This window comes from Macrobrachium nipponense, chromosome 5, assembly GCF_015104395.2.
Source record: "Macrobrachium nipponense isolate FS-2020 chromosome 5, ASM1510439v2, whole genome shotgun sequence".
NCBI classification, from domain to species: Eukaryota; Metazoa; Arthropoda; class Malacostraca; order Decapoda; family Palaemonidae; genus Macrobrachium; species Macrobrachium nipponense.
In genome coordinates, this window is record NC_061107.1 from 92,652,564 (window position 1) to 92,667,563 (window position 15,000).

Genomic DNA, 15,000 nt, shown 5'->3' on the forward strand with positions numbered 1-15,000 from the left:
ATCTTCAAGGACTCATAGTGTCAGGGGGAAGCCCGATTGCAGGATTTGGTGGGTCATTAACTCTTGAACCATTGGACTATTAAGGCACACACTCTCGCCATGGCTTCGTCAACCTCCTCGTGCAAGTTAGTTTTCGGGAACTTGTCCGAAAATAGGTTCAGGAAGAGAAATTCTTGTTTAGTAGTGGCCACTAATTGTGTTATATGCAGGAATTACGGTGTGGTTGAAGACGTCGTTCGAAGTTATCCATACGCCGAGATTGCAGGCTTCCAATATTCTTGAGCTGGTGCAACATACGCCTGTCTTCGCGATCGCAGTGTTGCAGGGCCAGCTATTGTGAAAAGGCCCGAAAATATTACCTCTTGGGAATGTGATGATGAAGTAGATCTCCCTACGGTAACTACTTTATTAACCCAATACGGTATCAGTGCCCCTGTTGAGGATAATGGATACTCCCAAAAGAGTGTAGCATATTCCAAAGATGGGGACCATGCTGACCGTTTGAGCAGGGATACCAAGCAGATGAGGTTCAATCACTTTTTTTCTACGGAGAAGAAATTAAAGGAAGAATTATTTAAATCAACGTATGACTATGTCAAATATGTTATCTTCCCCGCTGGTATCGGACAAAGTGGACGAGTTAACATAACATGATTGAATCAGTATTTATCTGTGTTATCTACATTCAGTGATGAAATGGAAAAAAATGGTAAAATCACTTGCGTGGTCATCATGAAAAAGAATTTATCCCTGCTAGAGGAAAGATGTGTGGAAGATTTATATATGAGGAACTTATTGTCAAGATTTAAAAGCTTAGATGTATTAGATGAATTATCTTTCACACACGATCGGGAAACTGGGGAAGATGCGTGTGGTATATACAAGCAATGTGTCCCGATGATGTTTTATTTTCGTAAAACGAATGTATATCATGTCTGTGTATTCTTTTGTAACCTTTTTCCAGTGTATTTTTGTATGACTTTGTATGGAATATTAATTCATGTATTTCTGTATGACTTTTGTTACAAAAATAATAACAATTCTGTAAGTAATGTGATTTTCCATTTAACCTCTTTACGTATGGAACATTATGCATATAGCTATATACACATATCATAAATGATTAAAACTGAAATGGGTTTTTGTTGTTAATTTTCTGAGTTCCCTATTGACTTAAAAAAATTTGCATTTGGTAGTGAATTCGGGGGACATGTTGGAACCTGTGATTTAAAGTTTTAAAACATCATGGGGGGCTAGTGGAAGGAATTTGGGTTGAGGGTTGAAATCAGGGTTTTTTTTTTTTTTTTACCTACGTAGACTATGAGGAACTTTGGGGTTGGGGTTGAAATCAAGGTCTTTACCTCCCATAGAGTATGAGGTCCTTTGGGGTTAGGGTTAAAATAAGGGTTTTTACCTCCCATAAACTATGAGGTCCTTCGGGGGTTAAGGCTAAAATCTGGGGTTTCATCCCGTAGAGTATGATGTCCTTTGGGGTTAGGGCTGAAATCAGGGTTTTTACCTCCCATAGAGTATGAAGTCCTTTGGGATTAGGGTTGAAATCAGGTTTTTCATTCCCGTAGCGTGTGAGGTCCTTTGGGGTTTAGGGTTGAAATCAGCGTTTTCATCCCCGTATAGTTTTGTCCCTTAAAAACTTATCACTTTTTGTAAATGGTTTGTTGCCGTTAGTTGTTGCCTTATAATATAATGCAAGTGGTAGGAATTTCCTCTCGCAAACTTAATGACCAGCATTATATCCTTTACGCTTAGCAAGAAGGTATGATTTGGATATATACTGAAATAAGACGAGTATAAACCTTCCTTTTGGCCAAGTACTGTTGGATATACATAGGAGATAGCAAGAGAAACAGCAGGTACGAGAATTCAGTACTGGCCTGAAAATGTATACCATAAGATAATCGCTCAGCAGAGGGCCTAAAAATTCATTCATCTCATCCCACAGGGTTTCAACCATTCATGAATCTGTTCAAAAGGCATTTATCTTTCCCAGGTCGGCCATTTTAAACCCAAGCAGCAAAAATGCTTATTTTGCTTATAGTAGATTTAAGTTTGTATTGCAAAAAAGCTGAAGGTTCCTGTTTAATGCTACAATTTTAAAAGAAGTATACTTTCCATTATAGTTTGATTATTTGTTATAGGAATTATGGTTTTTGTAATGTAGACGTTCCATGCATCTGCGAATAGGTTATTTTAGCATAAACTTTCTGAAATTTTTAATGCTGCAGGAGCAAAGGAGAATCTCCGGCGGAAACTTCAGTTCTAAAGAACCAAACATGAGAAATGAAAGCCAATTCAATACACCACGGATAGCAAACAGTGCATGGCTGATACCGCTGATGTTGCTGTACATCGAACGAACAACGAGCGAGACCATGTATGGTATCCAGGGATATGTTGCAAAAGTTCCGACAACTTCAGTGCCTTCAATAAGTGTGCTTACATGCGCTATAATTTGCCATAAGAATGCATGTACTTCATTCTACAATCAAGGTAGGTGAAGCAGAGGGAATTTTCATTTGTTATTAAATCTTTTAATGAAAAGATAATATTTAGATTCAACCTTTCTCAGTTGGGAAGTAGTCTTACATATAGCATTTGCGCATATATATATACACACACACACACACACACACATATATATATATATATATATATATATATATATATATATATATATATATATATATATATATAGTATATATATATGTGTGTGTGTGTGTATGTATGTATATAATTTTAATATATATATGTATGTATTGTATGACAGATATAATTTATATATATCAATATATATATATATATATATATATATATATATATATATATATATGCGCATGAGTAAGCCTCGAGCATAATACTAAGGAACCAATTGACAGCTGGACCAAAGAAATAGTTATTTTTCTCCTTACTGGACTATAACAATGTTAATTCAATGAAGATCATGGAAATATCTTCTTTTAAAAACCATTTTTTTTTTCCCTTCCTGATCGATTGCTATTTGGAAATATCTCTAGAATGATATCTCACATAAATTAATAGCAAATGTAGATATTCTTGAATACTTTGTTCCAGAAACAATGTGCTACATTGGTGGGATTAACCAAGCTAAAACTCCAAAACCTCAGTGGTACATGGGCAAATACCCAAATAATTCCTACGCAAATCGAGTTTTACCTCCAAAACTCCCAGCGATTGCTTCGACATTCTTTTCAAGGTAAGTGAAAATGCCAAAGACGATATAGTATAGAGATTATAAAACTCTATTACAATATTGCGAGTACTAATGTAAAATCGTATATCAGTAACTAAGAATTGTTTTGGGCATATATATGTATATATATGTGTGTGCGTGTATTTTATTTGTACGTATGTATGTCTGTATACACACACACACAAACAAACACACGTTCCGGGGCTCATATCTGTAAAAAGAACGTGCAGGAGAGCCATGACGAAGTTGGAGAGTAGGACTTCTACGGATGCGTCAACGATAGGTATACACACACACACGCACACATACACACACACACACACACACACACACACACACACATATATATATATATATATATATATGTATATGTATATGTATATTGTTGCTTCCGCACCTTTCCGCAACCATTTTATGAATTTCTTTTTCAGCAATTTTGCCCCATCGAAAGCTGTTGACACAGACCTGGCAACATGGTTCTGCTCACAATTTAATGTGAGTCATTCCTGGTGGAGGCTGAATCTTGGGGATGAATTTTATATACAGAAGATAGATGCACTGCCGCGCAATCGCGTTGATGATGCATTCAACTTCCAGGATGTTGAAGTGAGTATCATAAGGGTTATGTTTGAGTAATAATGATTGCACTGAAATAATGAGCATGGACATAAGTTAGTTCTTAGATTTAAAAGCGTTTATTTTTTTGAAGGGCGACAACAGCCTGTCTTTATTTTCCTCTCTTTTTCTCTCTGTCTTGATTCTTCTAGTTTTGAATTAGAAATCTGTGGTGATTTTTGTTATTATTCGTACACTTCTGCTTGAATTTGTGTTCTGGCGGGTAAGATATTTTAAATATCTGTTAGTACTCATATTTGTTTATTCAGGAGACAAATACTATACATTTTAATTTGTTCCAGCCTTTAAAGGAACGTGGAAAATACGGTAAAAAATAAATAAGTGTTCAATCATCTAAAACTTCAAGAAACATTTAAGTATTTGCAAAAACGCATCCACCGATAAATATATCAGTAGAAAAATAAATTCACATCTCTCTGAAATGAACTAACGTCCGTGTCCATAACCAAAACATTTTCAAATATAATAACCATATTGGTCATTTTTTTCTTTTGAGGGTGTTAGGTGTTGGGTGAGGGTGGGGGTTGGGGGGGAGGGAGAGAGCGAACGAGACTCTCTTGCAATCTCGTTGTAATATAAAGATCACACTGATCAGTATAAGATCGCTAAGCAGGCCAGCATTCTTAATGAAACCAACTACTGAGGGCAACCAGGTTTCCCTAATACAATCGTGTGGATCAACCGATATGACAAACTTAAAATTAAGGAAGCCATGTTGAACCCAAACTCTGTTCTTTCAAATGATTTCGGAGTTGTGAAAATCAATGGTATAGTTTTGTAGTCAAGTTATGCAGTTTTAAATTCAGGCTGTAAATAATAACTTTACTATTCAGGATCATTGTAAATGCACATTCATCACAATGGTTATTTAGAAAGGAAGTAGTTAAAACTTAAAGGTAAACACAAGATCGTATTTATTTCCTGCAAGCAAACGTTCAATTAAGATGCTTGTAAAGGGATTTCATAATCAAGAGTTTGATACCAAACAACATAAGACATGTGAAGTTATATCGTTAGTTTTTGCTGTTTATTCTCAAAACACTTTTTAAACATTGTTATCATAATGTCATTTCCAATGACGCAGGGAAATGATAAATTGCTTATGAATACGTACTCTATATTAATATATTATAATATATTAGGCTTCATGAATGCAATTTTACTAATTGCTATTTTATGAAATTTATATTTTTTCCTCCCGCAGCATATGTGTGAATGATATATTTTGTGTTTCTCTGATCCACGTTACTTTATTTTTCTTATTCTAACCCTTATTATACCTCATCTCTCTTTTTCAATCATTTAGATTCGAGCAGGCACAACGGACTTATCCAGCGGCGACTTCACATCATGGACGCTATTTACGTATTATGCAGGCCCATATACAGCGCACGAGGGACGGCTGATATTTACTTCAGATGAGGGAATTATCGGTCGGTACGTCAGCGTCCAAAGAGGAGTGAACGTGTCAATCGGAGCTCTAAAGCTCTTTGACTTTCTAGTCTATGTGAGGTATCACTAAAATGATAAAAGCTGCACTTCAAGAAAGGAAAGCATAAAGTTCTTTGCCAGGCCCAGTATTTGCTTTGATGTACTTCTTAGCTATAAGATTTTTCAATGAAATTCATCGTCTATCTTAATCACTGCTCGTTGTAGGATTATTGTCAATAGATAGTGAATAAACGCGCGCAATCAGTATTAAGAAATATTGATTTACTAATGAATTTGGTGAAATTTTACATTGCTTTAGATTCATCACATAAAATTAACCCAAACGCAGAAACGAATAAGATTGCGTCAGAGTTTATCCTCAAGTTAGAAACTGAAACTGAGGGCCGTGAAGAGAGACTATGGCCTAGAGATTGACAACACTGGTTATCTGAAGTACCTGTGCAAAAATTAAAAATTAAGTAAATGACGCAAGGCTGATAATATTGCCTTTACACAACAAGAGAATTCAAGAGGAAAAGTAAAGGGCAAGAGGCAACAAAACCTAACTAACGTTATCATGATGGTTACCAAAAAGATTTTATTAAAGCTAGTTTTTTTTTCAAAAGAGATTTAAACTTAGGAAATTATAAAATCAGAAATGCAAATATTTTCAGCATTCTTCTTGCCAGTTAGGATGCAAAAATGTAGTGCAATTTTTCACTCGTTCAGCTCATTGCTAGAAAAATTTAGAAGCCCTTTTCCATTCCTTAAAGTTGGTTAATTATATGCATATGCAAGCCTTCCTTCGTGTAATCTTAATAACTCAGATTCTCAGGTTTTCTGCGCTTTGCACCTAATTTGTGACCAGTAGCAGGTCACAAGAAATTTTGCGCACAGCAACACAAACCTATAGCTGACTGACTGCTCAGAACACATCCCCTTGATCCATTCGGGTCATATTGTTATATATTATTTAATTATTTAATGTCATCACTTACTTTTTCCTGAATAAATTGTCCTTCTTTGAGAAGAAATGACGATTGTGTTTGATTACTCATTGTTAATATTCACTCCATCTTATCTTGATCTTGGTGACTTGAGAATTTAAATTGAAATGTTATAAAAAACCGTTTCCCGTCTGAAGGAGTTTGAAGTAACTCGACAATCACAATCAAGGAAAGGTTGATTAATTTTTGGGCCATTGTAGAGGATGAACAAGACATAGATGAAACTACATAAGTAGTGAGAAAATCATTTGATATGGATAGGAGAGTAGATGTGGATAATTCACGCCTCATTTTCAGTTATATATTTGCAAAATATGACAATGTTTGGCGGTCCCTTTGTCTTTTATATATCTTGCTGTATAATTATAGTTATTATAGTTATGCATAATACTCAAATTTAACATTCCCTTTCATTTATCATACGTAATAAATCTGACAATTCTAAGCACACCTAACCATAGAAGGTTACAAGTGTTCCGACAAAGTTTATCTCCTGCTTTATCGAGATATTTATAGGTGTGACATTATATCTTATTTTATTGAAAGGTCTTTTTTTTAATCCTTGTCATGTTTGCAGAGATACCTTAGTTGGATTTCATATGAATGAAGAAAAGTACAATAGCAAAAGAGTTTCATGAGAGATTTCTGGCTTACCTACCTTGAGAAAAACGTTGCAATTTTCAGAAAACCTATTCAGCATAAATACGAATGAGATATCAGTACATCTTCAGTCGGAAATAACCGACATGCTGTATGATTCCGCTTTATAAGAAAACATTTTTAACGTTGTTGACGGTAAAATGTTATTAATATGTCCGGCCAGAGTATCTAAGAATCTAATGTTTGTCCGCAATGAATATGTCCATATTTGGAAGCACATTTGTTCTGTGAGCACGTTTTTCTTTCATAAAGATTAACAAGTCTCGCCATCATTCTCAACTTACTACAACACCCTTGTATTTACTCCAAATTCTGATGCAGAGTAAATGTTGTCAAGTAAAAGAAGAAGGTCAATTTTGTACAGGAAATTTATCATTGTTATCCTTTGTGCTTTGAAATATCTCTGGTGCTTACGTATTCAAACGGCCGGCTGAATGCCACAACAAATGAGATCTGGCCAGCAGTAGCAAATGAGTTTGCTACACTTAGTGACGTCATGTTTTCGAGGTTTTTACGCCTCTGAACCTAAAATTTTTATCAAAACTGTACATATATAATTTATATTGAAATATATTGATATACAGATGGACACACATACAAACATAACACATAAAATATAAATAATATAATATAACATACTATATATATAAATATTATTCTATATATATTAATATATTATAATTAATATAATATATAATATATAATGTATAATGTATGATAATATAATATTATATATTTATATATATAGTTATGTTATATTATATTATTTATATTTTATGTGTTATGTTTGTATGTGTGTCCATCTGTATATCAATATATTTCAATATATTATATATGTACAGTTTTGATAAAACATTTTAGGTATATATATATATATATATATATATATATATATATATATATATATATATATATATATATATATATATATATATTATATATATACTATATATATATATATATATATATATATATATATATATATATATATATATATATATATATATATATATCATCAAGATTCCATTGTTAGTAATGATGGGTGGATGGGTATGATCTGTTGAAAACCCATAATAACCTGGGCAGTGAACTAGGTCTCTGGTCGTTAAACTTTAGTAACTAACTGCGACCGGATGGGCAGGGCATGAGGCAACTACATCACTGATGAGGTGCACTGTAAAACAGTAAACTTACGTAAATGTTGCGTATAGTGAGCGTTTAATGGAAGTTCTTTTTCCTCAAATAGACTAAAGAGATCGCAACAAGGAACGGAAGAGCACCCAGAGGAAATTCGGGTAATGTATTAGATAAATTTTATCAATATATATTTTATAGATAGATCAACTCAGACCTAAAATCTTAACATTTCTTTCGTCATAATTTTATATTTCATTACTTTTTCCTTTTGTAATTTCATTGGCAGAAATAAAGAATAATTAGATTTAAAATTAATACATTTACGTTGCAATAGATCGCAAGATTTTGTATCAGTGAAAATCAGATATAATCCGGTCCCTAGGTGAACTGAAATTTTTAAAAAGCGACAATATTATATTATTTTTTAACAAAACTAAATTTTTCATGGAAGTTTTCATATAATAGTCCGATATATTATTAAAATAATTGCGCGTTCTTCAGGTAAAATATGCTAAATTAAGATTGCCTTCCTTCATTTTTTTTTTTTTTTTTTACAAAAATGAGTTCTGTAAATACTTTAGTCGGGTGAAAATAGAATGATCTTTATAGATTTTATAAGTGACGCAACTTTACGTCCCACTTAGCATTACCCAGCCAAGTGTTGAAGCATAAAAATATATTCAGAGGATTCGACGACATTAATGGATTTGTAGCTGTAAATATTGAAATATTTCCACCTTGCTGGAGTTAACGAATAAAACAAGATTTCCCAGAACAATTTCCATTCTTTCATTCTTTCTTCAAACGCTGAATGAGTTCATATGTAGGTATTTAGAATCTGGGTACTTAAATGCAACGTACATGGTGGTATGGTTTTGCGTTTGATCATACTTACACAACTGCAAAGAAATAAATGAATAATTTACGTAAATATAACTGAGATGATGAATATATGTAAGATTGAAAGGTAATCGAATGATAAACGGTTTCTTCACTTCTGCCATCAAGACAGGAAAAACAGTACGCAGAGACTTCTAGTGTGAGGTACAAAGATGAGGACACGGTCCTCTGGTGGCCAATAATAGAAACAGTACTCATGAAGCTTGATGTTTCTCTTAAAAGTCCAATAGAAGACATCAGCTTGCATTTTTTTATCACTTGGCTGATCTATTTTAAAAATATGGGAGAAAATGTTAAGAAATGCATGAACATGGTTGTTTCACTTATTAATCTATTTAATTCTGTGTACAACAAAACTTGAATATATTTTTGGATTAAATTTGCGCATTACAAACAAATGAAAGTCGTGAGATTTTAATATGAAAAATATATTCTTCATGCTGTATGAGTGTTAGTCCTTCATTACAATGGTCTTTAATATCTGACGTATGAGAGGTTATTTCCAAGAAAACACCTTTCGCCTTGTCCCAAATAAATGTAGCATCTTTTGTCTGTTGAAATGTGTGGAGGAGAAGGATTCAGATAAATGTATTTACCTGCAGATAATACTAAACGATCAGATTTCGTTATCTTCCAGCCTTTGGAAATGTGATTGTGTCAATTAATACTGGGATGTAATAAATATTCCTAAATAACCTTAATATTCGTCTTTATACCTGTATTAATACTAACACGCATAGCAGGAAGAGAGTTCTGAATATATTTAGGTATGTGTTACTGTCGACGAACACAGTGTGTACAATTGCTTAATGGAAGACTATATAACCTTGCATAAACTGACGTTACTCAGGTATTGCCACCAATAGAGTACACAAACTACTTTTACTCAAGATTATACTTCGAAGAATTGTCAGTAAAAGACAGGAACGTAACCGACAGGAGACGTCTCTGTGATGTCATCCACAGCTTCGGCATATCATAAAAAAAAAAAAACAACTCATCACCTTTCTGTGTTGACAGGTAAATCATGTAAAATCTTCTAAAATAAGTACTTGAAGCATTCTTTCAAAGTAATGTAGAAGTCATGATGTTAGCCTAATTCCAAGAACTCCATTTCTAAAAAATCTGCTGTAATTATTATGTAAAGCCACATAGAAGAAGAAAGTCAACATTAAAGATGCTGAGTGCATCAAATTTTTTCTGTGTGAAATTTCCACGAGAAGAAACTTTATTGAACGACCACCGAGTTCAGATGTCGAGGTAATGCGTTAAGGGCAGGAATATTGCATGCAAAATACATTAAAGAGAGGTGTTTTATTGTTTTGTCATACTTACACCAGTGCATAAAAAAACCATTTATGAAATGTACTTGGGATGATAAGGATAAGTAAGAGCAAAAACTAATAGTTGTTTTCATTTCTTCTTTAAGACAAAAATCCGGCAATTTTCTGGCATGAGGGATGAAAGTGAAGACGAAGCCCTCTATTGGCAAGAACAAAAGCAATATTTACGAAAAGACATTATTGAACAAGAATGTGACTTTATATAAAAAAACTGTAGTGTCAAAAACAAGCGTTTTCTTAGATGGGTCCATGAGTATCCCCCACGGATGTGAAGCTTATTAAAAGAAAGGATATAGTGATCATAATTTTTAAAAGTTAGGCCAAGCACGTATTCGATCACCTCAGGCACATCCCTTCACCTATGCAATACTGAAAAATACACCACAGACATAACACAGATTTTTCAACTCAACACTTTACAATTGGGTACTCACAAAGATTTCGCAGGAGTTCAGTTTTATCTCTCACAATAATTCTGCACAAGGGCAATACAATTCACCAGAGTTTAAGCGGTAAGACATTTTTACAAAGATTAGTGATTGTGTCGTAATAGTAAGATATGATATATACATAAATTGAGGCCCAATAATGCTTACTCTGTATGGCTAGTACAAAAAGGAACGTTCTCATGAATCTGCTGCTAAAACTATATCCAGTATTCAAACATCTACACGTGACTATTATGACAAAAGACCATTTTCGATGGATTTAATAAAGCCTATGTTTTACAACTTTAGAAAGGCTGTTTCACACACAAATGCTTCTTTCACCAGCAATTTCAAAGACTTCAATCAATCTCTAATAAAATTCTAAAGCAACGATTATAATTACTACTAATGGTACAAACACATGACTAATTGTTGTCTGACAAAAATTTCAGCATTTGTGCTTCAACAGTGATAAGAATTCCCATAATGTTCCCCAAGAACAGAATTCACTCCTTTATCATGAAAGGTTAACACAGGTTCGATGGAAGGAGAATGGCATCGGGTTCCACGACATCCTAGAAGGAATGCAGAGCTAATGCCTCTCTGCACAGCATCTGAGTGAGTCACATTTTGGTCGTATCAAGTCTGTCATACTGAAGTAGCTATTGTTCACCCCCTTACATTTGGTTTTGGCCCTGTTATCTTTTGTCTGTCTTCTCTCAGGACAATGAACTTTCCTTTTTTAAGTTACCTCTTTATGCAAAGAATCATGAATGGTCTGTGGAGAACTTGAACTTTCAGCAGGATTCTGAGGAGAGTTCAAAGGAAAACATGACTTTCATCAGCTGAATTTCAAAATTCAGACAGGCAGCCCTCTGGTAGGTTCAAACGTTTCAGTGACCCGATAGTTAAGCACAGCTTGTAAAACACAGCCTATAGTCAGGTTTCTCTTTACCATGATGTTGTGACCTCAGGCTATCAGTGACAGGCATGACGGAGTCAGCAACAAGACTGACCATTAAAGATTCGGTAGTGACTGCTTTTTTCAATCCAGCAATACGTTCTAACCTGATATCACCTACCATTAGTGGGAGGTAAGCTTTTTTTGATTGTCTCAAAAATTGACTAGAGAACAGAAACACAGGTGCAGTGACGGTTTGATTTGATTAGAGTAAAGAAAATGAGGTTTTGATATAATATATAACAATATGACATAAAGGATCAAAGTGGATGTGCTATGTGCAATCGGGCGGCTACAGGTTTATGCTACGGTATGCAGAATTTGTTATGGCATAATGCTGGACACAAATTAGATGTAAGAAAAATGGGTATTTATCAGTACCTTATATGCACTGAAGATGCATATAAGGGTACCGAGGTATTAAGACTACACGCAGAAAGGTAACATGCAAATAATTAACCAACTTTAAGGAATGAAAAATAGCTCCTACATTTTGCTAGTAATAACTTAGGTGAATGAAAAATTGAAATACTTTTTGTATCTAATCTATAAGAATTTCCTAACTAGCAGTACCTGAGTTTCTGACTTTTTGAATTCCTTAGTTTTTTATTTTATTTATTTATTTTTTTATTTATTTACTTTTTTTTGTAACAAAACTAGCTTGAATGAAATTTTTTCAGTATCCATCATAAACTTGCTTTTCGTTTTTTCTGATGTTAATTTGCACTTTTATTGTAGAAGCTGTACTATGAGCATTGCATCATTTAGTTAACTTAAATATGGCTACATTCTGTATAACGAATGCTGTCAATCTCTAACCGTATCTTGGACTTCCTGGTGTATTCTTTTACAACTTCATTTTCAGTTCCTAACTTAAGGATAAACTCTGACGCACTTGTTTTCATTTTTGTGTTTTGATTATATTTTTATAATGAGAAAATTTGAGGCAATGTAAAAATTTCATATAAATCTCAGTTCTAAATGTACGTTGCTCAGTACGTATTGCATGTGATTATCCACTATTTTAATTGATTAATAAACTAACATTTACCAAAAATGATGTTACTCACTTATTAGGAAATCTGGGACAGAACAATGTGGATTTCAAGAAAACGTTCCTGTGAAACAGCAGGGGTAACATACATTAAAAGAGAAATATTCAGAATGACAAAGATCTTTCCCTTTCTGGCAATTCAGTATTCACACACTTAATGAATCCTGACATAAACTTTGAAGTCAAGGATCTTTAGAGCTGCTTCTGTGACGTTCATTCCTCTTTGGACGCTTATATACCGACCGGGAATTCCCTCATATGAAGTAAACAACAGCCGTCCCCCTTGTACCGTATATGGGCCCATGTAATGAGCATATAGTGTCCATGAAGTGAAGTCGCCGCTGGATAAGTCTGTCGTGCCTACTCGAATCTAAGTTAATCAAAGAAAATGTGAGAATATTAAGGATTAATTTAGGAAGAATAAGGTCATCAATATTGGAATAACAAGTAAATTATCCGAATATAGCTTGAAGAAAGAGAAAATACTTATCTTATAAAACAGTATATCATGAATCAGCATCCATGGGGCATACCTAGTCAAGAAATTGAGAATACTTTTTTTGTACGTAATGTATAGACTGTGGTTTTAGAAGAAAGATCATGAACATCTTATCAACTGATGCAGCACAACAGGGATGTGAGGAGGAGGGAAATGAGGCATTGAGAGAATGATAGTAAAGTAATGCCCGGAGAATTAGCGATGGATTGCGAAGGAGTCAGGAGAGGAAAAAAAAAGAGGATGTCTGAAGAAAATGAAAGCGTAAAGTTGGAAAGTGGAAAAAACTGGAATATAAGGTCAAAGTGGCGGAACATAAGAGCGGTATATTGAAGGGAAAGATTACAGGAGAGTGTGTATGACAGAGAGAGGTAATGAAATGAGATGAAAACCAGATTGCCAGAAGTAGCAACTGAATTTTTTGGGATGACAGGTAGAGTGATAGGGAGAGAAACATAGTGGTGGAATAGAAGAAATAAAAGAAGTCAGCAAGTAAAACTTCAGAAGACAATTTATATGATGCAAGAACAAGTGATAGACACAAGAATAATAAGATGAAAATGTTTAAGGTTCAGTTAAGAAAGAAGCTAGCAAACCACTCTGTGAGAAACCAGGGACCCTAGAATTAGAATACATATTTGTAGACTATCCTAGGCCAGAGTGACAGCAAAGACATTTGCATGAATGCAATTAGATGAAGGACAAAAATAGCAACAAACGTACGATGGAAGAAGATATAATGAAATGGTGGAAATAATACGCTGATGTACTTCCGAATATAGAGAATGAACAGGGAGTGCTGGAGGAGGCTCTGCTCATCTTAGGACCATTCAAGGAACTCAGTAGGATAGAAGGGAAGGATACCCTACGGTAGTAGTAACAGAAATGATAAGTTCTTTGGATGAAGAAAGGAAAGAATTATTGTGGGAACGTTGGAGATGTCTTGGAGGGAAGAAGGAATACCTTTTGACTGGGAGGACAGCAAAATGATGTGCATCTATAAGCAACTGAGTAATGCCATGGAATGTGGAAATGATAAGGGAACAATGGTTTACAGTATTGGAAACTGACGCTTGATTATTCAATCCTTTTACAAGCGTCTACAAGCATCTTAAATTGTGTTTCCTGTCTAGGTCTAACTACTTCCATACAAAACACCCGATGTGATGGATGTACTTTTAGAATTATTTTGAATAACATATTTGTTAATGGTAACCTGAATTTAAACTATAAATCTTAGTTCTTGCATCCCAAACCATCTACTGATCTTCACAGCTTCGAAGTCTTTTGAACCAAGGTCCATCGGACCGGTTAATCCGGCCGTGTTTGCTATAGAGACTTTATACAACGATCATAAATCCTTTCCTTTTTTCTTCTGATATATTTATGGTTGTTGGTTGAGTTAATGTTTAGACTCATATTTACTCGATCTTTCTATCTTTTTCTAATTTTCTCTTTTGTAATATTTTCAAATGTTTCACAAATGGACAATTTATTCGGCGGAGGGTTACTCATGTTATTCCTAACATTTTTGGAAGGGCCCATTTCATTGAATGAATGAAAAGTTGGAATATTATGATATTGTCTCCTGAAAAAAAAAATATAGTGGCTCTAAACAGATTTATTAAGTTGTCTGCTTGCCCGTAAAATGTTTAAGTAAACACGAATAATTGGAAACCAAACAAAAGAGAGAGAGAGAGAGAGAGAGAGAGAGAGAG

The 15,000-nt window shown here is 34.1% G+C and overlaps 1 protein-coding gene across 1 annotated transcript in view; it reads right to left on the reverse strand.

Annotated features, from left to right (window-relative positions):
- Positions 1–12,940: 12,940 nt before the first annotated feature.
- LOC135215860 (uncharacterized) overlaps positions 12,941–15,000 on the reverse strand; it is a 5,820-nt gene continuing 3,760 nt past the window's right edge. The window contains exon 3 of the mRNA XM_064250813.1: positions 12,941–13,156. Within this exon, the coding sequence (XP_064106883.1) occupies positions 12,941–13,156 (216 nt within the window). The remainder of the gene's footprint in view (positions 13,157–15,000) is intronic.